At 40.5% G+C, this 25017-nt stretch overlaps 1 protein-coding gene and 1 long non-coding RNA gene across 2 annotated transcripts in view; one reads left to right on the plus strand and one right to left on the minus strand.

The window, feature by feature from the left end:
• LOC132367921 (uncharacterized) overlaps window positions 1-25017 on the minus strand; it is a 96293-nt gene that overhangs the window by 22846 nt on the left and 48430 nt on the right. The gene's annotated exons all lie outside the window — the stretch shown is intronic.
• LOC132367920 (large ribosomal subunit protein uL30-like) lies at window positions 14427-15223 on the plus strand. The gene has a single exon (XM_059926523.1). It carries the CDS (start codon window positions 14441-14443, stop codon window positions 15185-15187), a length of 747 nt encoding a protein of 248 aa, XP_059782506.1. The 5' UTR covers window positions 14427-14440; the 3' UTR covers window positions 15188-15223.

The following is a 25017-nucleotide window of genomic DNA, read 5'->3' on the forward strand; positions in this document are numbered from 1 at the left end:
TTTGTTTATAAATCCATTCCGAATTCCAAACAAGAAGGAAAATAGAAGCACTTCATGTTTTCTTTGTCTAATCATGAATAGGATTATCCAACACCCATTCACTTCTATTGCCTTATCCACCTTGCTGACAATAATCAAAACAGAGCACAGAATGGGTCCACGAAGCATATTCCATCCTTGCTTCCACAAGGCTGCGGTGATAGCTCGAGAATAACCAACAACTGGAGAAAATGCACCCAGTCTGGATTGAGAAGTCATTAGCATCAAGCCCAGAAAAGGACTTTCTATTATCAGTGATCATGGGAATAAACGACTCCCCAAGGAAACAGTGTGTTCTCTTAATAGCTCACGCATCATCCAGGTTAGTTTGATCAAGTGGAGCAGAGCGAGCAGCTAGCAGATATAAAAACTGCTGAAATGATAGCAAAGACAAAGCTTCTATGGAAAAGAAAATTCGAGGTACAAAGGAGATTAAAGGTTAACTTTTTAAATAGAAATAAGGAGGGGGCTTGCATCTTGGAATATGTCTGCTTCTGTTCTTATTCCATTCTGATGCCCAATTTCCTAAAAATGAGGCGGATTTGGTCAAACCCTGTCTCCACTTCCTAACCTTGTATTGTTGTAGTCTTTGGGGCAGAGTTCGTCACCCATATGTCTGCCAAGAGAAAGGGGTGTTAGAACAAACCCCAGGAGGATGACAGTTCCTCCTCATTTTCTGGCTACCCTTCAGCAAGTAGGGCTCTGTTAAGGGTCAGAAGCATCCACTTCATCTCCCATTTGGAGGTAACTGTAGAAAAGAATCTGAACACACAGGCAAACTGCAACTCAGCACACAGCTCTGGTTTGGCTTCAGTGAAGTCACTTGTCCCTTATCCTCTGATTGAACACATTGTGCGGGAGAATATCAAAGCTCTTCACTCAGATGCTTTCAGCCAGTGATGATTCCAAAATAACCATGGGGGCCCCAAAGTTCGAATGGAATCCACATGGCCTTCCAACAGCACTCAGGGAGGTTTTCCTCCAGTTTTGATGGGTGACATACCTGAGCAAGGACCCAAGCCACTTCAGATTAATTACTATTCATGATTATTAACACCATAATCAGAAAGCTGGCTGTTCGTTCCACTCATTCAACATTGATGAGGACACAGGTGACTAATTACATGAATCACAACTCACACTTGCATCCCAGGTGATGGTGGACAGTGCATTTCCACAGTCATTGCCAGCATATACTCACCAACCAATACTTGAGTTCTCTGTTGATGTTATCTCCATTTACAGAGGAGGAAACTGGGGCTCCAAGAAATTAAATGATTGGCCCAAGTAGGAGGCAGAACTAGGATTTAACCCAAATCTTCTGAGTCTATAACGCTTGGATTTTTTCTCACTATCCCACACAGTAATTAGAGGTCATGTGCATTAACTGGGCCATGTACCAAATCTAAAATCCCACATAATCTCTAATTGTCCCAGATACACACTCAACACTGGGCCAGTTCCATTGGGGGAAAAAAAAATCAGTGAGGCTGTTTTTTTGGTATGATGTGAACAATATGCCTAGTTGAGCCACTGAGGTTTTCCACTTTGAGTAAACGTCTTGGCAGTAAAGACTTTTATTTATTCATCCCATATAAAACCAATATTTTCTAAGTATCTACACTGTTCTAGGCATGATACTAATTACATGAATCACAGCTCACATTTGCATGCCAGTTGATGGTGGACAGGTTTTCTTTTATCTCTGTAACTTAGGTTAAGTAATTCGTCCAGGTTGTAGGTGTATTGAGAATGGTACTCCACGATGGAAAATGGAAACAGGCTAATCAATAACTGCCCTGAGGACTCTACTTTAAGGCTGCCCTTGAAGGTGGACTGTGGATTTCCAGCACATCTAATTAATGATTCTTCAGCCTACATGGAGACTTGTGGAAAGAGGAGTAGTTATTGTCTTTAGACATGGCACAAGGACCCATAGACTCTGCCAGGAGCTCAATAGTGAGATTTCACTGAGGACTTGTTGGGTGGAGGAGAGAAGATGGGTGCAGGTGGGAATATGGAACTTTTCCAAGTTAGAGGTGGAAGATCAGCGTTCCGGCCCTGGTTTTGTCCCTTATCAGTAAAGTAACCTTGGACAAGTTACTTAACCTGCCTGAGCCTCAGTTTTCCCCTCTATAAAATGGGGATAGTGATGGTACCCATGCAACATAGAGATTACATAAGATAGTCAAAAATTCTTTATATTCCAGGAAGTGCTAAGGGGAAACCGTCTGGATAGGTGTAAATCATGCTCCAGCTTTCACTCCCAGTCTCCCCTTTGCATGTGGACCAGGAGTTTGGTGAGGGCAGGCCCACGTCATTTATAATGGTCTCTCTATCCCTTAGCACAGGGACTGGCACATTGTAGGTGATGAATAGTCTGCATCTTCCCTTCTCTTTCTTCTATTTGCTTGTCACTTTGCCTCCTCTTGATGTTACCCAGAACTCATGGTTGCTTTATTAGGAAGAAGCAGGAAGGGCTGCTTGGGAAGGAATCATTATTATACCCCCCTTTCTCTGCTTTGCCTGTTCTCTAGGCCGGTCAGCAGGCTGTCCTGAGCTACTTGGATGAGATCACTGAGTACAGACAGAGCATTGACTACCCACCAGGCAGCCAAATCTCAATCCCCTGGCTTAAGGGTGGCGATTTCAATTCCTTAAATAAGTGAAAAGCCTGACCAAAGGAGAGCAAAAAGTTTAGCCTGGCTGAATTTTGAACTCACTATAAGCTAGAAAAAGAAGGAGCAGGAAGCCTCACCACTAACCTGTATCAATAGCCCCAGTGTGACGAGGCTCAAAGAGTCTGGCCCAAAGCTGAAGCTGCCACAGCGGTGAAACTGCTTCTAATTTTAGAAATATTAAATAACTGATAATGACACGACCTTGTTAAAGAACGATGTTGGGAAAAAAAAAAAAAAAGGGACACTGTTAAAAATAGCATACAATCTCCCGGCTGAAGATTCCAGGTAAAATATGGGTTCACATCCATAGTGTAGGTTCAGAATACTGAGACTCCCCACAGAGCTGCCAAATGTGTCAAGTCCAAGGCTCACACACGTTCTGGAAGACATCCATGTTAAGCACCCAGCAGGGTGCCTCTTAGCACCCCTTAAGGTGTGAGAGCATATACAAGCACTGGGAAAAAAAAGAGAAAAAGGACAGTGTTCTTGTTCTCAAGGGGCTTAAAGTCTAGTCAGCACCCTGGTGGTGACTCCAAATCATCATCATTTTAATATGTGAGACCGAACTGCAGTGCACAAAACCTAGCTGGGGAAAAGCAGCCTCCCGTATTGCCTGGGAAATGTCGCTGCTGGCAATATATCAAACAGAAATCTGAAAGGCAAAACCTAAAACAAGCCAGCGGGCCCCCCTTGGGGAGGAATGGTAGATGTGGCAGCCCTCGAAGATGGACAGAACCCCAGACGGCGCCCCCATTCTGCCCATCCCTGCAGATATGCGCCTCTATGGCTTGGCTACCTCTCTGATCATTAAATGCTTTTAGCAAAGCTGTCTCCTAGGAGTAACCAGCTTTGAAAGCCAAATTGAAAAAGGTCCATCTGATCGTGTAATTGGAGAGAAAGTAGGATCTGTGCCACAATAACACATTAAAGGCATTTGGAGATGAAAGAAAGAGGTGGTCTAATAATTAGCAGGGGCCTGAGACTGGGGAGATGTGTTTCTGGAGACAATGCAGAATTCATTTAACATCAGATGCCACCAAGGCCTTTCCTGATGTGACTCTAAATATGGGAAGAATTTGCTGAGCATACCTTGGCTAAATCTCATCTGAATTTCTACCTATCTACAAAACTTCCAACTGTACAGTTTAGAAGAATGATTCTCAGCAGGGGGTGGTTTTGCCCCCCAGGGGACATTTGGCAATATCTAGAGACATTCTTTTTTTTTTTTTTAAAGTGTCCATCGATGGATGAATGGACAACAAAAAAGTGGTACATGTACACAGTGAAATTTTTTTTAAATTGAGGTAACACTGATTTATAATATTATATAAGTTACATGTGTACAACATTCTATTTCTACTTTGTATACCATACAGCATGCTCACTACCAAAAATTTAGTTTCCATCTGTCACCATAGAGTTGATCCTCTTCACTCATTTCACCATCCCACTCACCCCTCCCCCTCTGGTAACCACTGCTGTGTTCTCTGTATCCATGAGTCTGGTTTGGTTTCTTTATTTGTTTTATTTACTTTTGTTTGTTTATTAGTTTTTATATTCCACATATTAGTGAAACTATACAATATTTGTTATTCTTTTTCTGATTTATTTCACTTAGCATTTAATACCCTCAAGGTCCATCCACGTCACAAATGGCAAGTTTTCATCTTTTTTATGGCCGAGTAGTATTCCATTGTATATATATACACCACATCTTGCTTATCAATTCATCTGTCAATGGGCACTTAGGTTGTTTCCATATCTTGGTTGTTGTAAACAGTGCTGCAATGAACATAGGGGTACATATATCTTTTTGAATTAGTGTTTTCATATTCTTTGGATAAATACCCAGAAGTGGGATTGCAGGATCATATGGTAATTCTATTCTTAATTTCTTGAGGAACATTCATACTGTTTTCCATAGTGGCTGCACCAATTTACATTTCCAACAACAGTGTATAAGATTTTTCTCCACATCCTGGCCAACACTTATTTCTTGTCTCTTTGATAATAGCCATTCTGACAGGTGTGAGGTGATATCTCATTGTGGTTTTGATTTGCATTTTCCTAATAATTAGTGATGTTGAACATCTTTTCATGTGTCTGTATGTTTTCTTTGGAAAAATATCTATTCAGCTCCTCTGCACATTTTTTAATATGGTTGTTTTCATTTTTGTTGTATGAGTTCTTTATATATTTTGGATATTAACCCCTTATTGGATATATCATTTGCAAATATCTTCTCCCATTTACAGGTTGTCTTTTTGTTTTATTGATGGTTTACTTTGCTGTGCAGAAGCTTTTTAGTTTGATGTAGTCCCATTTGTTTATTGTTGCTTTTGTTTCCCTAGCCTGAGGAGACATATCTAGAAAGATATTGCTAAGACCCATGTCAAATAGCATACTGCCTATATTTTCTTCTAGAAGTTTTATGGTTTCAGGTCTTACATTCACGTCTTTAATCCATTTTCAGTTAATTTTTGTGTATGGTGTGAGACAACGGTCATTCCATTTTTTTGCATGTGGCTGCCCAGTTTTCCCAACGCCAATTATTGAAGAGACTGTCCTTTTTCCACTGTATGTTCTTTGCCCCTTTGTGGTAAATTAATTGTCCATATATGCACAGGTTTATTTCTGGGGTCTTGGTTTTGTTGTCTAGAGACATTTTTGCTTGTCAGGGCTACATCCAATGGGTAGAGAACAGAGATGCTGCTCAATATCCCATAATGCAAGACAAAAGAACAAATTATTTAGCCCAAATGTCAACAGTGCTGAGGTTGAAAAACCCTGGTTTTGAATCATGGATGTTTTCTGACCTTCATCCTTTATAGGCTTATTTTATTTTATTTCTTTTATGTTTATATTGATACCTTGAAAGGCAACATCCATTTAAAACAAAAGGAAATGGTTTACCTTATATCATAACAATAATGAAAAAGTCCCAGCAATTAAGAAGATGTTCCAATAGTGTTTACTCATCTCCACTGAGGGGGTCGTGTAGAATGGAGAGCTTGGAGATGGGGAAGGAGTTACTGCAACACAGTCAAGAGTCTAAAAGTTTGAGATTTCATTTTGTTCCTGAATTTGAGGCTACCTAAGGATTTGCCAGACACTTCCAGGGCCTCACAGCCTGAAATAATGTTTTGGAAAAGCCAAATGTAAGGATGTGTGATATCCTGTTTGCTAGGAGTGAGCAGGACCACACTACAGCCTGAAAAGATCTTGGTGGACTGGATTATGTGATTCTCTTCTTGCAACCTTCAACGACTCTCCACTGCACCCAGGACAAAATACTATGCCGTTCTCCTCCACCTGGCTCCTACCCATCTCTCCAACCACCTCATCTCCTGGATTTTACCCCAGTCATACTGAATTTTTTGTCTTCCCCAGGATGTAACACTCCTATCATGCTTCCTCTCTTGTTTTTTAAAAACGGGAACTTTCTTCTGCCTGCAAGGTCCTCCACTCCGCTTTTCATCTAAGCCCTAGCATTCTCCAAGACTTATCTCAAGTATCAACCACTTTCTCACCCTTTGTCCAACCCCCCAGCTCAAATCTGGTGCCCCTCTTGTGACCTCCCAGAAGCCCCTGTATTTACTGCCAATATAACACCTGCCCCTGTGGTCCTGAATTTCAACTAGTTGCCCATTGTCTCTGAGAACTTTTTTTTTTAATAGTTATTTATTTGGCTGCACTGGGTCTTAGTTGCATCATGCAGGCTCTTAGTTGCATCATCGGATCTAGTTCCCTGACCAGGGCTGGAACCCGGGTCTCCTGCATTGGGAGCGTGGAGTCTTAACCACTGGACCACCAGAGAAGTCCCTGTCTCTGAGCACTCTGAACAGTTCCCTGTTCAACCCCTTTACTGCCTACCAGACCCAGGGCAGGGCTTGGGTCCCTAACAAGCTTTCAAGGACGATTGGGGAAAAGAATAGAAGAAAAGTAGAGAAGAAAGGTAACAAAAAGAGAGTGAAGAAAAGAAAGAGAAAAGAAGCAAAAAAGAAGAATGGAAGGAGGGTAGCAGGGAGGGAGGGAAGGAGGGCAAGGGATGGAGGACAGAAAGAGAAAGAAGGAGGGAAGAAAGCAGATTGGGAGGGGAAAAGGAGGAGATGGGAGAGGAGGGAGAGAGGAAGGAGAAAAGAAAGGAAAAGGAAAGGGAGAAGGAAGAGCTGTGTTCTTGTTCCTTGCTCAGAAAAGGTTTCTCAGATCTTGCAGATTTAAGACCAAACCCTGCATTAACACTTTTTAAGAATCACATAACTCTTTCACAGCACTCACTACATTGGTAATTTTAGATGTATTTGCATGATTATTTACTACGATTTGCAAGCTCCATGAGGTCAGCATCTGTGTTTTCGCACACTATTGTGATTTCAGTACACAGTGTGTCCATAAAAATTATTTGCTAAATAAATGAAAGGGTGGGCAGACTAACGGAGAAGCACCAGCAGCTAATCTTATTAATAAAAAGTCAGTCTCTTTGTTTTTTAGAAATATATCTGGGAGTTTGGATTTGGTTTTTTTACCTCCACCTGAATTTGTCCGTATTAAAACAACTTCCTCTGGTTCTGGGTAGAACTCTTCGAAAGCATTCAAGACAGTGGCATATACATTCTCACTTTAAAAATTAATCCCAGGAGCAATTTATTACAGGGAAATTTCCTGGACTCCAAGAAGCACCTTGAAGTCAGGAGATGATTAATTTGATATAACTAAAGTGCTGCAAACATCTGCTCCCTGTTGACATCTGCCTCTCATTAGATTACAGCCTCCACCCCCCGACCCCCCGCATCTGGGTGGTGGGATGAGGGGGGGGAGCTGGCTTCTGTGTTGATCTGGTAACTATAATTATATGGTAAGCTCGGTGCTCAAGGCCCTGGTGCCAGCCACCTGGTGGGGGATCAATATAAAACTTGCTCTATTGCCTTATGTTCCAGATCCACCCTGAGCACTCTGTAAGTCCTCCGTCATTCCTACATCATAGAAATAAAAAGTAGAAATGAGTTTGGCGAGCACATTTTCATCTTGTAGCCCAGGTGAAGCCTGCGTGTGGATGAACCCAAACCCTCGGTTGATTCAAAGAAACAAATCAATTCCATGAAAAATCTTCTGAATCTATTATTTTGGCATCAGGTTTTGTAAACGCTCTTTAATTGATATCTCTTACTCCATTATCCCCTTCCCACTGGTTCCACCTTCAGCGCAATTGTCCTGAAACCTGTCTCTGACACTGAGCCACCCTATTCAGAAACCTCAGAGGCTCTGCCTCATCCAGGAGCACATACCGCCTTCCTAACCTTGACGTCTAAGCCCTCCACTGCTGCAATAACCTAACTTCCATCCCAGGACTCTACTTCAAACAGCCTTGTCTTTTGTCATCCAGTGTGACTCTTGCTTCCAAATTCTGCTTGTGCTCTTTCACCTTTACACCTTAGCTTATTAATTCCATGTAAAGCCCAGATGCCATATAACACCATCTTAATACAGCGCTGTGTTGAAGCAACATCAACCCAGACCCAAAAAATGTAAAATTAATTAAATCTCTGGCAGTGTTTCATAAAAACACCAAAAGGGAGAACATGCTCACAACACACAGAAAAACGTCCTAAAACCTGTCTTTCCCCATTCTTTTCTCTTATTTTTTCCCATGCATCAAGGCTGACACAAAGTCTCTCTCCTCCCCAACTCTCAGTTCCTACTCCGAGGTTGCCTTCGAGCCCACATCAGGTTCTTTTGTCTCCTTGCTAGACTAAGCTCTTCATATCTATAGCATGTCAGCCTCCCTGGCTTCTTTGAATTTTCCTGTGAAAGCCCCAGAGCTAATCCAACAAGCAAAAATTCTTCCTCATTAGAAGACAGGGTAAGAGGAAAAGACTGAAAAAAAATGTTATACACTTTGTCTTATTTCTGTCACACTGACAATGCACACTCTGCCTGGAATGCCCTTTGCCCATTTCTAGTCATTACTACCCCACTCGACCACCACAGCCGAGAACAAAAGATCCTTCCTCCTTGAAGATTGCATGATGCTCCCTTAGAGAACTTTGCACGTGATGTCTTGACTTTTAGCTTTTGGTGTAAATATCTTATTTTTACTTTTGAAAATTAGGACTCAAGATCATCTGGCAAACCCTTATTTGCCTTTCAATACTCACCTAAGTATCCCTTCCTTGGAAATGACTTCCTCACTTTCTTCCCATCCTTGCTTTGGCCCTCTCTTTGATGCCGTAGAAACCAGCAATAACTTGACATATCACAATGAACTTCAGTGGATATCTTCATCCATTCAGGCTGCTATAACACATTACCATGAACTAGCGAGCTTGTAAACAACAGAAATGTATTCTTCACACTTCTGGAGTCTGGGAAGTCTAAGATCAAGGCTCTGGCAGCTTCAATGTCTGGTGGGAGCCTTCTTCCTGGTTCATAGGTAGTTATCTTCTCATTGTGTCCTCACATGGTGGAAGGAGCAAGCGAGCTCTCTGGGGTCTCTGTTATAATGGCACTAACCTTGTTCATGAGGGCTTCACCCTCACAATCTAATCACCTCCCAAAGGCCCCACCTCCAAATACCAACACACTGGGGATTAGTTTTCAACATGTGGATTTGAACAGGACACAAATATTCAGTCTATAGCAGTAGATTTTTTACTTATCTGTATTGTCTCACTCCAAATACATGTATACCTTGGAAACAGAGAAAGCTCTCATGCCTCTTACACCCCCAAACTTATCCAAGTACTTGGCCAAAGGTAGGTTCTCAGAAAATGTGTATCTGGTGACATGTTTGCTAGTTTGTGAGTTCCCCACAATATCTAGTGCTGTGCTTTACTCATAGTAGGGGCTCAAAAAGTATATCTGGAATTGAATTAAGTGTCTCTGGAACATTCAGCTTGATTGAATTTCATTTTTTTTGACATAATTTGTCTGCATGGTAGTCTAATGTTTTCAAAGATAAAAAATGGTGAAGGGAAAACAAAAGATTAAAAAAATAAACTGGTTTGACCAGTTTCTTTCCCTCTGGATACAAAGCCAAGCTTGGAGCTTTGTCTGAGGAAATCACAGTCTCAGGCAAAAGCTAATAGGCTGAGTGTGGGTCCTTCTTCTGTAACCTGCAAAGCTGCAAGACCTTTTATTTCTGTATTAGAATATTCTATTAGGCTCATGTGGCTCCTTTGGTTAATGGTGACAGAAAATGTGACTCCAGGGCCACATAACTGCAAATACTATTGGCCTAGAAGCTGGAACAGATTGATAAAATTGGCAAACCCCACCTATGTTGCTCTTTGTAAGAGGGGGGAGAAAATACAGTGATTAAACTTAATCACTCTTATGCATTGTGCAATTAATCTCCAGCACCCCTGGACTGCTCTCCAGACTCTGTAACTTACACCTAACCCACAGAGATGGGCCCATTGACTATGCTTCCAGTGTATAATGGAGTCTACACACAAAAATTCATTAATTCTTTTGAAATTCAGTCCTTCTCCTACAGCGGAGTGGGAGCTTGGGGGGAAAAGGATACATTTTCTTTGGCAAAGCTTTTGAGTCAGAAGTTCAGGATAGAGTAAGCCTGAGCAAAACAGATACCATTGGTTGCCTAGGCATGCCCTTAGTTCCAGCCCCAGGGATGGGTCATGAACCTATTCCCCTTGACAACAACTGGTTTAGATGATGGCATGGATGTAATTCAAGCCAATGAAGTGTGAGAGAAAATCTCCTGGAGAATTTTAGGAAAAGCTTTCCTTAAAAAAAAAAAAAAAAAAGATACTTAGGAAAACCTGATCTCTCTTTTTCTGCTGGACCTTGTCATGCCTAGCTGTGATATCTACAACTGCAACAGCCATCTTGCAACCAAGAGAGAATTTAGCCTGAGGACAAGGACAAAGATGGCAGAGGCGAAAGAAACAAGGCCCCAAATTCTTGATATTGTGCTGCTGAGTAAACAACACTGGTCCCTGTTATCTCTAAATTTCTTATAATATGAAATAATATATTTCTTTATTGGGTAAGCCACTCAGAATTAGTTTCCTTTGCTACCTGAGGCCAAAATAATCTTAATACATTTGGTTTATTGAATTGGCTGAAATTTTTGAAGATTTTTTTTTAAAGCATAGCCCTTCTACCTGCTACATCATAACCAACAGGTGAGACCCCCATACCTGCTTTGGCCATTCACCCTCATATCCCTGGTCCCATAGTCCTGCTGTGGGCAGTGTTGCTGGCCTTCATCCTCAGCTGGGCGACCCATTGATTAAATGGTCTACACTGAACTATCGAGTCTATATGGCCCCTTAACTGCATGCCCAAATCACACACCACCCTTCTCTCCTCCCTTACACTTACAGAACACTCACTTGCTAAGCCAGCCCTCTGACATCTCTTACCAGAAAGAGAATCTAGACCATATGCAGGTAGAGGCAAACTTCATGATCATTGCCATGTCCACCTATTCCATTTATTAAGTTCCTGAACACAACCAGCACTTAGTTAAACTCTTAGTGAATTAAGGGGACAAGTTGCCCGACCTCCAAGTGACTTCAAGCTCCAAAGAGCCATCCTTCAGACAACTACCTAGGTATTCCTATAGAATGCATCCATTTATCTATTTCATTTATTCAGCATTTAGTGAACAGTTAATCTATTCCATGCATCCTGCTTGGCCTTGGGGATACAACAATGAACGAGCCTTTTACTCATTCAACAAATGAGTGTCCACTTTGTGCCAGTCAAACACTAGGAATAAAATTGTGATGGAAAAAATATGTGAAATTTGCCCAAAAGGATCACCTATGGTAGAGATAGACATTTATCATATATTCACCAAAACACTGGGTGAAGGGGAGAAATATAGCAAGAGAGAACATTCTAGGCAAAGGGAACTGCAAGTTCAAAGGCACTGGTGCTGAAGGGGGAATGCTGCAATTCAGAATATCAAAGCCAGGGTGACTGGAGCACAGTGAGCAAGGGGGAAACTGTTTCAAGATGTGGCTGGACACAATTGACAATAGTCAAGACATGGAAGCAACCTAAATGTCCACTGACAGAGGAATGGATAAAGAAGATGTGGTGTATATATATACAATGGAATACTACTCAGCCATAAAAAAGAGTGAAATAATGCCACTGGCAGCAACATGGATGGACCTAGAGATTATCATACTAAGCAAAGTAAGTCAGAGAAAGACAAATATCATAGGATATCACTTATATGTGGAATTAAAAAAATGATACAAATGAACTTATTTACAAAACAGAAACAGACTTGTAGACATAGAAAACTAACTTGTTTCCAAAGGGGAAAGGTCGGGGGAGGGATAAATTAGGAGGCTGGGATTAACATATACACACTACTATATATAAAATACATAAACAAGGACCTACTGTATAGTACAGGGAACTCTACTCAATACTCTGTAATAACCTATATGGGAAAAGAATCTGAAAAAGGATAGGTACATGTATATGTATAACTGAATCACTTTGCTCTACACCTGAAACTAACACAACATTGTAAATCAACTATACTCCAATATAAAATAAAAATTCAATTAAAAAAAAAAAAAAAGATGTGGCTGGAGAGGAAGGAGGTAAGGACTATGTCACAAAGTGCCCTTTATACCATATTAAGGAGTTTGGACTTTTTCCTAAAGGTCCTGATGTGACACTGGAAAATTTTAAGCAGGATAGTAAACTGATCAGACTTTTGCTGGAAGGGCCAAGCCTGGAATCATGAAGACTAGTAGAAAAATAAACATAAAGTGAGGAATGACTTAACAAAGGTCATGGCAAGGGGAATGGAGAAGAGAGGATGGGCAAGAGACATCAGGTAGGTGGGATCAGCAGAAGATAACAGCTAAGATGCTATTGGAGGAAGAGTTGAGGAAGAAGGATGAGGAGGCAGAGGTGATTCCCAGGTTTCAGGGGAGTCAATTTGAGTAGGAGCGGAATTAGAGTGCATTTAGTTAGTGATATATTGTGTCCAAGGCGGGGGATCCAAGGTAGATGTTAAGATATACATGTCTGTGGCATTTTTCACAGAACTAGAACAAAAAATTTCACAATTTGTATGGAAACACAAAAGACCCCGAATAGCCAAAACAATCTTGAGAAAGAAAAAGGAGCTGGAGGAATCAGGCTCCCTGACTTCAGACTATACTACAAAGCTACAGTAATCAAGACAGTATGGTACTGGCACAAAAACAGAAACATAGATCAATGGAACAGGATATAAAGCCCAAAGGTAAACCCATGCACATATGGTCACCTTATCTTTGATAAAGGAGGCAAGAACATACAATGGAGAAAAGACAGCCTCTTCAATAAGTGGTGCTGGGAAAACTGGACAGCTACATGGAAAAGAATGAAATTAGAACACTTCCTAACACCATACACAAAAATAAACTCAAAATGGATTAAAGACCCAAATGTAAGGCCAGACACTATAAAACACTTAGAGGAAAACATAGGAAGAACACTCTATGACATAAATCACAGCAAGATCCTTTTTGACCCACCTCCTAGAGAAATGGAAATAAAAACAAAAATAAACAATTGGGACCTAATGAAACTTAAAAGCTTTTGCACAGCAAAGGAAACCATAAACAAGACAAAAAGATAACCCTCAGAATGGGTGAAAATATTTGCAAACGAAGCACCTGACAAAGGATTAATCTCCAAAATATACAAGCAGCTCATGCAGCTCAATATCAAAAAAACAAACAATCCAATCCAAAAATGGGCAGAAGACCTAAATAGACACTTCTCCAAAGAAGATATACAGATTGCCAACAAACACGTGAAAGGATGCTCAACATCACTAATCATTAGAGAAATGCAAATCAAAACTGCAGTGAGGTATCACCTGACACCGGTCAGAATGGCCATCATCAAAAAATCTACAAACAATAAATGCTGGAGAGGGTGTGGAGAAAAGGGAACCCTCTTGCACTGTTGGTGGGAATGTAAATTGATACAGCCACTATGGAGAACAGTATGGACGTTCCTCAAGAAACTAAAAATAGTACTACCATATGACCCAGCAATCCCACTCCTGGGCATATACCCTGAGAAAACTATAATTCAAAAAGAGTCATGTACCACAATGTTCATTGCAGCATTATTTACAATAGCCAGGACATGGAAGCAACCTAAGTATCCATCGACAGATGAATGGATAAAGAAGATGTGGCATATATACACAATGGAATATTACTCAGCCATAAAAAGAAATGAAATTGAGTTATTTGTAGTGAGGCGGATGGACCTAGAGTCTGTCATACAGATGAAGTAAGTCAGAAAGAGAAAAACAAATACTGTATGCTAACACATATATATGGAATCTAAAAAAGGTTCCAATGAACCTAGGGGCAGGACAGGAATAGAGACGCAGATATAGAGAATGGATTTGAAGACATGGGGAGGGGGAAGGGTAAGCTGGGATGAAGTGAGAGAGTAGCACTGACATATATACACTACCAAATGTAAAATAGACAGCTAGTGGGAAGCAGCTGCATCACACAGGGAGATCAGCTCAGTGCTTTGTGACCACCTAGAGGGGTGGGATAGGGAGGGTGGGAGGGAGACACAAGAGGGAAGGGATATGGGGATATATGTATACATATAACTGATTCACTTTGTTATACAGCAGAAACTAAAACAACATGGTAAAACAATTATATTCCAATAAAGATGTTAAAGCCTCTTTCCCGGCTGCAACCATGGAGGGCGCTGAAGAGAAGAAAAAGAAGGTTCCTGCTGTGCCAGAAACCCTTAAGAAAAAGCGAAAGAATTTCGCAGAGCTTAAGATCAAGCGCCTGAGAAAGAAATTTGCCCAGAAGATGCTTCGAAAGGCAAGGAGGAAGCTTATCTATGAAAAAGCCAAGCACTATCACAAGGAATACCGGCAGATGTACAGAACGGAGATTCGCATGGCTAGGATGGCAAGAAAAGCTGGCAAATTCTACGTACCCGCGGAACCCAAATTGGCATTTGTCATCAGGATCAGAGGTATCAATGGTGTGAGCCCGAAGGTTCGAAAGGTGTTGCAGCTTCTTCGCCTCCGTCAGATTTTCAATGGCACCTTTGTGAAGCTCAACAAGGCTTCAATTAACATGCTGAGAATTGTGGAACCATACATTGCATGGGGGTACCCAAACCTGAAGTCAGTAAATGAACTGATCTACAAGCGTGGTTATGGCAAAATCAACAAGAAGCGAATTGCCCTGACGGATAACGTGTTGATTGCTCAATGTCTTGGCAAATACGGTATTATCTGCATGGAGGATATGATTCATGAGATCTATACTGTCGGAAAACGTTTCAAAGAAGCAAACAACTTCCTGTGGCCCTTCAAATTGTCTTCTCCACGAGGTGGAATGAAGAAAAAGACTACCCATTTTGTAGAAGATGGAGATGCTGGCAACAGGGAAGACCAGATCAACAAACTTATTAGAAGGATGAACTAAGGTATCTACCATGATTATTTTTGTAATCTGGTCAGTTAATAAACAGTGACTGCTTTCAAATTGAAAAAAAAAAAGAAAAAGATATACACATCTGAAGCTCAAGAGAAAAATCTCGATAGGAAAAAGAAAATTGAGTTCCACAGCAAATAGGTGGTACAGAGAGGTAGAAATGGATATCACCCAGAGAAAGGATATAAAGTGAAAAAAGAGGCATCCTCATGAAAATCCCTGAGGACAGTCTACATTTATGGGGCCTTGGGCAAGAGTACCAATGGAAGTCCCCATGCATATGGTTAAACACTTGAAAGTTAAACATCAAATTAACAGGCTGTGAAAATGTTTGATCCTGCTACTTTTAAAATTATATCTTTGTGGGACTTCCCTGGTGGCACAGTGGTTAAGAATCCGCCTGCCAATGCAGGGAACACGGGTTTGAGCCCTGGTCCGGGAAGATCCCACATGCCACGGAGCAACTACGCCCATGCACCACAGCTACTGAGCCTGTGCTCTAGAGCCCGTGAGCCACAACTACTGAGCCCACGTGCTGCAACTACTGAAGACTGTGCGCCTAGAGTCCATGCTCTGCAACAAGAGAAACCACTGCAATGAGAAGCCCATGCACCACAACGAAGAGCAGCCCCCGCTCACCGCAACTAGAGAAAGCCCCCGCACAGCAACGAAGACCCAATGCAGCCAAAAATAAATAAATAAATAAATTTATTTTAAAAATAAATAAAATAAGATTATATCTTTGTAATAATACAGCTTTAAATGTGTAAAATAATGGTTTTAGATGACTAAAATTTGGCAAAATATTAATAAGCTGACTGAGTTCAATTATTATTTTAAAGGTCTGCATGTTCTGTTGGTAGGCCAACAGTGTGCAGTGTGCAAAAAATTCATACACACTTCATGAGTTATTATCAATTTGTTCCCTGAAATTTATTTTCTTGTCTTCACTTCAAAAAAATCACAAATTATGTTTTTATAATCAAGATTCTCATATAATTCATGTTCTTTTCACAGTAGTGCCAAAATAGAAAACTGAGGCAGTAGCAATTGGAAATGTCCAAAAAATTGTTAAAGTAATGCTTCAATTCAGAAATGAATTGTTAATTTTACATGTTATGTTCAAACACTGTAATATACAGAATATACAAACAATATTCCAGAATATTTTAACTTCATTATCTCTGAGAGTAGTATCTAGATCTATAGAGCAATATAAAAATTCAGTGTCATACTTCACACTCATTACACCTAAACCTGCATATATACAAATTTAAGAGAAATATGAGTTAACAGTACAAAATGTTTCCCTGCTTCTATGTGATGCTACTGTAAATTTCACATTAATTCAAGAATATTTCTAGAACTCTGTATCAGAAAGTGAAGAAAAGCAAGAAAATGGACACTTGGTACTTTGGAGATACAATACTTCATTATATAAGAATGTATTGCATTCATGTTATCTGAGAGGAAAGGTCTGACACATTAATTAATTTGTCTTTCCTCTTATCTAAGCACTTTTGCCACTCAGATCCTCCCCATACTCCAAAGCAGTGTCCATCTCTGGCTTCCTCAGCAGCATAACCCACACACCATTATGGGACTTGAACTTAGAGGTCTTTTGCTTAGAAGCCATGGTTGAAAGATGTAGGGAAGGATTTCCCTGGAGCTTAAAAGTGTTAGTCATGAGAGTAATTGGTTAAGGTTATGAGACACGGTATGCCTCTGCTGAGAACTGGATACCAAATGGTAGAGGTATCCTTGTGTCCTTCAATAAACATATTGGGAGGGTATGATACATGGGACTTTCTAAAGGATGCTGTTCAGGCCAGGGCTCCCTGTTGCTGAGTCTGAAGAGTGGACCTGTCCAAGGAGAATCAATGGCTAAAAAGTGAGTGGAAAGAGGGAATCCCATGAAGGAGTTTGAGGTGAAAGGGCCAGAGGAATAGAAGGAAAATCAAAAGTGGTATTGCAGAAATCAAGGGAAGAAGGATTTCCAAGGAATCACCAACAGAGGCAAGGGTTGCAAAGAGGGAATAAATAATAAATAAATAAATAAAAAGTAGGACTTTACAGAGAAAGGTAAATATCATATGTCACTTATATGTGGAATCTTAAAAAATGATACAAATGAACTTATTTACAAAACAGAATAGACTCACGGACATAGAAAACAATCTTATGGTTACCTAAGGAGAAAGAGGGGGGAGGGATAAATTAGAAGTTTGGGATTAACAGATGCACACTACTGTATACAAAATGGATAAGCAACAAGGACCTACTGTATAGCACAGGGAACTATATTCAGTATCTTGTAATAACCTGTAATGGAATAGAATCTGAAATTCTGAAATATTTTTTCTGAATACATATTCAGAAAGTTATTTCTGAAAATATTCTGAATATATATTCTGAAAGAATATATACAACTGAATCACTTTGTTGTACACCTGAAACTAACACAACAGTATAAATCAACTATACTTCAATTTTTTAAAAAGTAGGACTTTGGATAAACAAAATGTGGCATATCCATACAATCAAATATTATTCAGCAATGGAAGGGAATAAAGTACTGCTACATGTTTCAACACAGATGAACCTCAAAAAACAGTATGCTAAGTAAAAGAAGTCAATCACAAAAGACCATGTATGTTGTATGATACACTTTATATGTATTGTCCACTATAGACAAATCTATAGAGACAGAAAGTTTAGTGGTTGAAAGGGGCTGGCAGAGTTGGAGGGAATGTGAGTGACTACTAATGGGATTTCTTTTTGAGGTGATGAAAATGTCCTAAATTTAGACTATGAAAATGGCTGCACGACTCTGTACATATACTAAAGGCCAGTGAATTATACTTTCAACAGTTGAACTTTGTGTATATAAGTTATATCTCAACAAAGCTGTTTTTTAAAAAGTGAAAAAAATAGAAAGAGATATCCACTCCACTTAAGATCACATTATCCTGTGTCCAAGCCACCAAACATTGTCACCTGTGAAAAATCAAATCTTGGGAGCTGCCAGATGTTTAAGACTAAACAGTCCACCATGGTGGTTTGTCCATTGTCTCTGACAAAAAAAAAAAAATCGATCTTCTATTCTTTGAAAAACAAGAGATGAGCTAGAGGAACCGCTTCATAATAAAGGTCTTTCACACTAAGGTAAACTTGAAAACAGAGAACATTTATGCAAAAATCCATTTACTGTGTCAGTAATTTTCAGCATTTCCCCTGCTGTTATTGTAGATAATTGAGTAAAAGCTTTTCCTTCCCTACATCAAGCATCAGTTTCCAACTGATCCTCTTAGAAATTCAGTTTTGAGATTTCACTTCAAGATCATGACTACAGAATTTATGGGAAATGCATAAGTTTTTGGGTAAATGGAACTATTTCCTTTCCTTGAGCCAAACACTTAAAACGATTGGAAGAAAACAGAAGAGGGGAGAAAAAAGTAAAATCTCCCACCAACTGTATCAATAAAGGGTCATAGCTATATTTTTTTGGTAATCTTCCAATTGACTCTATGTCTAGGTATAAATCCCTATCTTTCCCACCCAATCAATTATTCAGCATTTTTGTGAATTCAAGGTACTAAATGCTAATATATTTCTATTGTTCATGTATTTCATGAACAAATTAGTTGCAAAGTCCTTAAGCTGCCTAATGTTCACAGCCTGGCTAATTTGTAGGTTTGAATATACACCCTCTAAGAATTTATTTCTTAAAACCACAAATTGGGGGTATGATGCCTACAGACAAGTAGTAAGGAATGGGAAGATTAATAACTGACAGGGACCTTATCAATCTCACGATAACAGTTCCAGATAATAGGATAATTCACATTCACATGTTTACATTTTAGATGATACACTCATACACAATACTTTGGTTTTTATGAAATGAGGGGAGCAGAACCATCTCCACTCTTTAGTTAGGTAAACTAAGGTTGGTCAAACCATTCAGTGACTAGAGGAGCTCTCCTTGCTGGATGTTTCCAGAGTACCTATCTTTAACACCACTCATATCTGATTACTCAACACCTGTCTTCCCTCTAAGCTTCATGGAAGCAGGGACCTAATACCACATCTGGCGCACAGTGTGTGTTCAATAACCATCACTTGAACTAAACTGATCAAGTTCCCATAGTTATTAAGACACAGAGACAAGATGTCAGACTCTGTATCACATGTCCTTTTAAAGCCCTAATAGTGTTTTTTTTACCTACTATTACTGACAGCTCATGGAAAGAAGGAAGGAAGGAAGGAAGGAAGGAAGGAAGGAAGGAAGGAAGGAAGGAAAAGATGCAAAGTGAAACAGTTAGATCAGGAATATGCTTACTCCTGTACCCCAAACCACCTGTGTGGAGCAGCATTTTGGCATATAGCTCAGGGGTCATATAGTTCAGTGGTCAGATACCTCAGTGGCTATATAGCTTAGTGGGTCAGAGGGCTGTGGAGTCAGATCTCTACCCAAAACTTTGTTCTACTCTCTCTAGCTCTGTATTCTGTAATATATCATTGAACTTTCCCAAGCCTCAGTTTCCTCATTTGCAAAATGGAGATAAAAATTTCTCAGAATTGTTGTGATGATTAAATGAAATCAAATCTGTAAACCATGCAGCACAATGCCTTAGCATTCAATGTCCATCATTATCCTCATCATCATCTTGATCATACTATTATTATTATTATGTGTCCCTAACAAGAAAAGCAAAAGCCTCTTGGGTTAAACACAGAATTGTCAACAGTAGAAAAGGCAATTTGCTGATAACCCATGCATGATTTGGAAATGGAAAAGCTTTTACTCAATTTTCTACAATAGATGAGTAAATGTTAGCTCTGTCATGTCTTTTATAGGACATTGAAGCCACGAGGGGCAAGTATGGCATCTCCAGCTTTCTGAGAAGTTGATTGACTTGCAAGTTGGAGAATCTGGGGAGGGGACTTCCCTGGTGGTGCAGTGGATAAGAATCCGCCTGCCAGCGTAGGGGACACGGGTTCAAGCCCTGGTCCGGGAAGATCCCACATGCCGCGGAGCAACTAAGCCCGTGCGCCACAACTACTGAGCCTGTGCTCTAGAGCCCACGAGCCACAACTACTGAAGCCCACGTGCCTAGAGCCCATGCTCCTCAACAAGAGAAGCCACTGCAACGAGAAGCCCATGCACGACAACGAAGAGTAGCCCCCGCTCCCCACAACTAGAGAAAGCCCACGCACAGCAATGAACACCCAAACGCAGCCAAAAAAAAATTAAAAAAAAAAAAGAATCTGGGAGACCTGGAATATTCTCCTCTAATTCTCTTTTACCAGCCTTCGGGCATTTAATCTCCTCATCCCACTTCCACTGCTGTGTGCAATATTTTATCCAGATACCTACAACCCTACTTGATCATTTTAGGAAAGGGAAGTATTAAATCTCATTGCAGCTCAGAGCCCGCGAGCCACAACTATTGAAACCTGCATGATACAACTACTGCAGCCCGCACGCCTAGAGCCCGTGCTCCACAACGAGAAGCCACCACAATGAGAAGCCTGCACACAGCAGTGAAGAGTAGCCCCCGCTCGCCGCAACTAGAGAAAGTCCGCGCGCAGCAACAAAGACCCAGTGCAGCCAAAAAATAAATAAATAAAAATTTTTTTAAAAAAGAAAGAAAAATAGAGCATTAGGAGACAGACAGTTGGATGTGAATCCTGATTTAATCATAAATTAGGTGGCTGAGTTTTTGGCAAGCTATTTCATATCTCCATAACTTGGAGTACACCATTTATGAAATGGTAATAATAATAATAATACCTACCTCAGTAACTTGTCATAAGATCACATAAAAATGCTTTGCAAAATATGACATTCTTCAAAAACTACTTTCATTACCCGGAATGACAGTAGAGAAAAAGAAAGAGGATGGAAAATCAATATGAATTTAGGGTCCACTGGGGGATGGGTAATTTGTAACTTTTAAAATGCTACTTTGTTAATTTCTGGGTTAATGCATTATTCCAGGCTGCTTCTCTATTTCTTTTTGTTCAGGAATGCTTCTTCTTTTCCACCAGAGTAAATGTGATGGTCAGTGCTCTGTCTCTATTCCTCTTCTTCCTTTACAGTCTTTCTCTTATCAAGCTCAGCTCCACCATTATTTCAACTATCAACTGTAGACAAATGCTTCACAAATCTACCCTGCAGGCTAGAGAGTCATGAGACCATTAAAATCCCTTCACTTTTACCCCATAATGTAACCTAATCATAGAAGTGACATCCATCATATTAATAGGTATATAACATCCATCATATGAACAGTTCCCATCCATACTCAAGTGGAGGAGATTATATAGGCATGGACACCAGGGGGCAGGATTCTTGGGGACCATCTTAGAATTCTGCCTACCACAAGCATCCATCATTTGCCAAGCAAGTGCTTGGCAAAAGGGATACAAGAGAATTTGACATGTTCTTTACCTTCAAAGAGTTGTAAATTGGATGATAATCATACCTACCTCATAGGGCTAGGTGGATAGGATTATATGGGAAAAGATATATGTAAAGTGTTTATCATCGTGCCTGACACATGAAAATTAAGTGTTCAGAAATGTTAGTTGTTATTATCAGATAATTGGAACACAATCTGTTCAGAGATGGGTGGAAGGTCTGGACAAGGCAGAGGCTGAGAGGACGAATGCTTGGGTGTTGCGGAGATCAGAAAGGGCTTCAAAGAATAGAAACCAATTGACCTCAACCTTCTCAAAAATCCCATCACACTGGCTGCATTAAGACCATGTTTTAACATATTTAAAAACCGAGTCTCGGTTAAGGAACTCACACAAGGCCATTCAGCTAGTAAGAGATGAAAGCAAATTTCACACCCAGGTCTTCTGACTGGAACACCAGAGCTTCACTGTGTGTGTGTACATGTATCCAGTAACCAAAATTCCATTTTAGCCGTCATGAGGCATGTGCAGGGACTAGTGGAAAATAAGCTTATGCAGATGCCATGGGTTTCCATCACTGAAACTCAGGGAGAGGGTTTAAAATTAAGCAAAACAAAAAAGCAGGTGCCTTTGACAGTAGAATTACCTAATATCTAATCAGAATTTTATTTTAGGAAGATTGTCCTGGTCTTCATGGGCAAGATGCTTCATAAGAGAAAAATGAAATACATGATGGGGATAAGCCACAGAAGTTGCACTGGTGCTTTAGATGGGAAGCAACTGCAACTAGAAAGTGAGCAGTGGAGAGCAGAGTTAGGAGAAATGCTGGAAATGGAAATGAGCAGTTAATAAGAGTTGGAAGAAAGGCCTGATGAATTTGAACCCCTCAGATGTTGGGTGGCCAACATCTCATCTTGGATTGTCACCGGAAGAATATTCTTTCCACAGCTGAGAGAAAGAAGGTTTCCTTTCATTTGAGAAGAAACAGCTTTTTGCCCTGACTCTGCAAGGGCCATGCAAGTCCTGAGGAAGGGATTCATTATTTCCAACTGCGATCTTCCACATTCCCAACACAAGAGCCATTCCACACCCAGACACATTCAGACCAACTTCAGAGCAGTTGAGCACATACATGTTCTTAGGTTGCAACTATTCATCACAGTCGACTTTATTTTTCTTAAGAAAAATAAAGTCTGCTGGGAAAAGAAGGAAAATGAAGCAGGCCAAATAAGGAGTTTAGCAGGCCTGAGATGTGAATTTTCAGAAACTCCCTTTTCCCCCATTAATCCTCCTTTTTTGTCCTTTATCCATTATGTGGGATTAGTTCTTTGTAAATTTGGATTTGTACTGATGAATTAAATTCTTGGCAACCGCTGTTCCTGCCGACTGGGTGCTTCTTTGTGTCCTTTGTAAGATCTATAACTCACTGCACCTGTTGCATCTGAATAGTCCTCTGCAGTCAGGAGTGTGTGTGTGTGTGTATGTGTGTGTGTGTGTGTGTGTGTGTGTGTGTGTGTGTGTGTGTGTGTGTGTGTGTGTGTGTGTGTGTGTGTATGTGTGTGGGGGGGTTCTTTAAAGCATTCTACAACGTTCAGTGTAAAAGGAAGAACTCCAGTAGATGGGAGGGGGTGCTAAACAGTGGACTGAGTTACGAAGGCAACTTGCAGAATCTCGTTCCTTGGCGATGGTTTAAGAAAAGCACCAGAAAAAGCTCTAAGCCGCACAGTGGGCATTCGGTACTCATGTGGGGCAACAGGTCATAAAAAATGAATTCTGAAGAGCTTCCAGCCCTCGGGGACTACTATATGTTTTCACCAGAGACCAAGAAGGGAATTTGATGATCCTCTAAGGCAAGCACAGTTTTCGGATGGGGTCAGTCTAGGTCAGAGGAGTTTAGTAGTAACTTACCCAAGGTAACACAGCCAGTTAGTGACAAACAGGGAACTAGAATCCACACCTCCTGACTCCAGCCCACCCTGAAAATACACAATCTCACTTTACATCCTCTTTTGTTCTTTCAGATAAATATTAACCAGCTGGTTTGCAAGACCTTGGTGGAGGAGTTCTCTATTTTCATCGTTTCACATTTCTGAAAAATTACTTCAGAACTTATATCAGAAGGATGTTGTAGTTTTGCAATGAAATAGATTTTTTAATGGGAAAAAGAGAAAGTGGCCCCGGATATAGATCTCAGCTGCTGAATAAACAGATCTAGAGAACAAGCATTTTTGCCTTTATATGTTATACATTATTTATAAGGCAATCATTCACTTTATTAAAGATTGGACCATTAGTTTCATGATATCTGAAACGGAAGTCAGCCAAACGGAGTATGAGCATCTTTCTTGGAGATTCTGCTAAGTTTCCTCTCTTATTTTTCCCTATTTCCCACTGCTACCCACTACCACCACCATCATGTGTGAGCCTTTTCCCCCACATACTTGAACTTATTCATTGGTTATCTGGGCATCCAGAAACGTGGAATGGGTCTAGTCCTAGCGGTGAGGATATTCTCACATATTCCTGAAACAGGTGGTCATTTATGGGATGTGGTATAGCTGCAAATGGATCAATCTCTATGTCATCAGAACATAAACATAGGGTTGGACACTGACATCCCCAGCAACAACCTTCAGCTGAGAGGCTACGTGTATAAACGTTTCATGGTCCCGACTAGTCTGCTATGTCTTGCTAAAGTGTTACTGTCACCCGGGAAGACTCTGAGATGGTAACTAGAACATATTCATCTGAAAAACCATTCACCACAAACTACCACACCATTGCAGAAATTAAGCAGGATCTTGAAAGACTGAGGACACAGACAGTCAGCTTTGATTGAGACAAGTATGGAGGGTCAAGCATCATCTGAAGCTAGAACTCTGAGATCTATAGGTAAGCAAAGGGCAAGAGAAAGGGTTTGCAAAGACAAACTTCGACCTCTCCACTACTGGACCCAGTGCTGTCTCTGTCTGGATGCTACTCCCACATGTCATCAGCATGGCCCAGCTTGAGTGCATTCATCAATAGTAACCCAGGGGAAATGGAGCCCATGTCCCATTCCAAGGTTCTGTTTCAGCTTCCACTCACCTGTCTACATGGGATTCCTTTTTTGTAGACTGGAAAAATAGGTATTTGCCCTGCTCAAAGTAGAAATTGATGGTAAACTTAACCTCTGACTTCATAGATTGCTCTATCCCAAATCCTGTTGCATCTCCATGACTAACAATAAGTCCAAAGGAGAAGAAAATCATTGAACATTTTATGGTTTCCAATTCATAGGCTGCAATCAAGATGCTAACAACACCAACTCTGATGTCTGATGAGGACTCCCTGTGTGTCAAGCCCTTTTATTATCACTATATATGCTACACGCTATATCTATCTATACAAATGTA

This window comes from Balaenoptera ricei, chromosome 6, assembly GCF_028023285.1.
Source record: "Balaenoptera ricei isolate mBalRic1 chromosome 6, mBalRic1.hap2, whole genome shotgun sequence".
Lineage (NCBI taxonomy): Eukaryota > Metazoa > Chordata > Mammalia > Artiodactyla > Balaenopteridae > Balaenoptera > Balaenoptera ricei.

Coding starts and splice junctions, on each gene's coding strand:
- LOC132367920 (XM_059926523.1), top strand. CDS start 14,441: ATGGAGGGCGCTGAAGAGAAGAAAAAGAAGGTTCCTGCTGTGCCAGAA.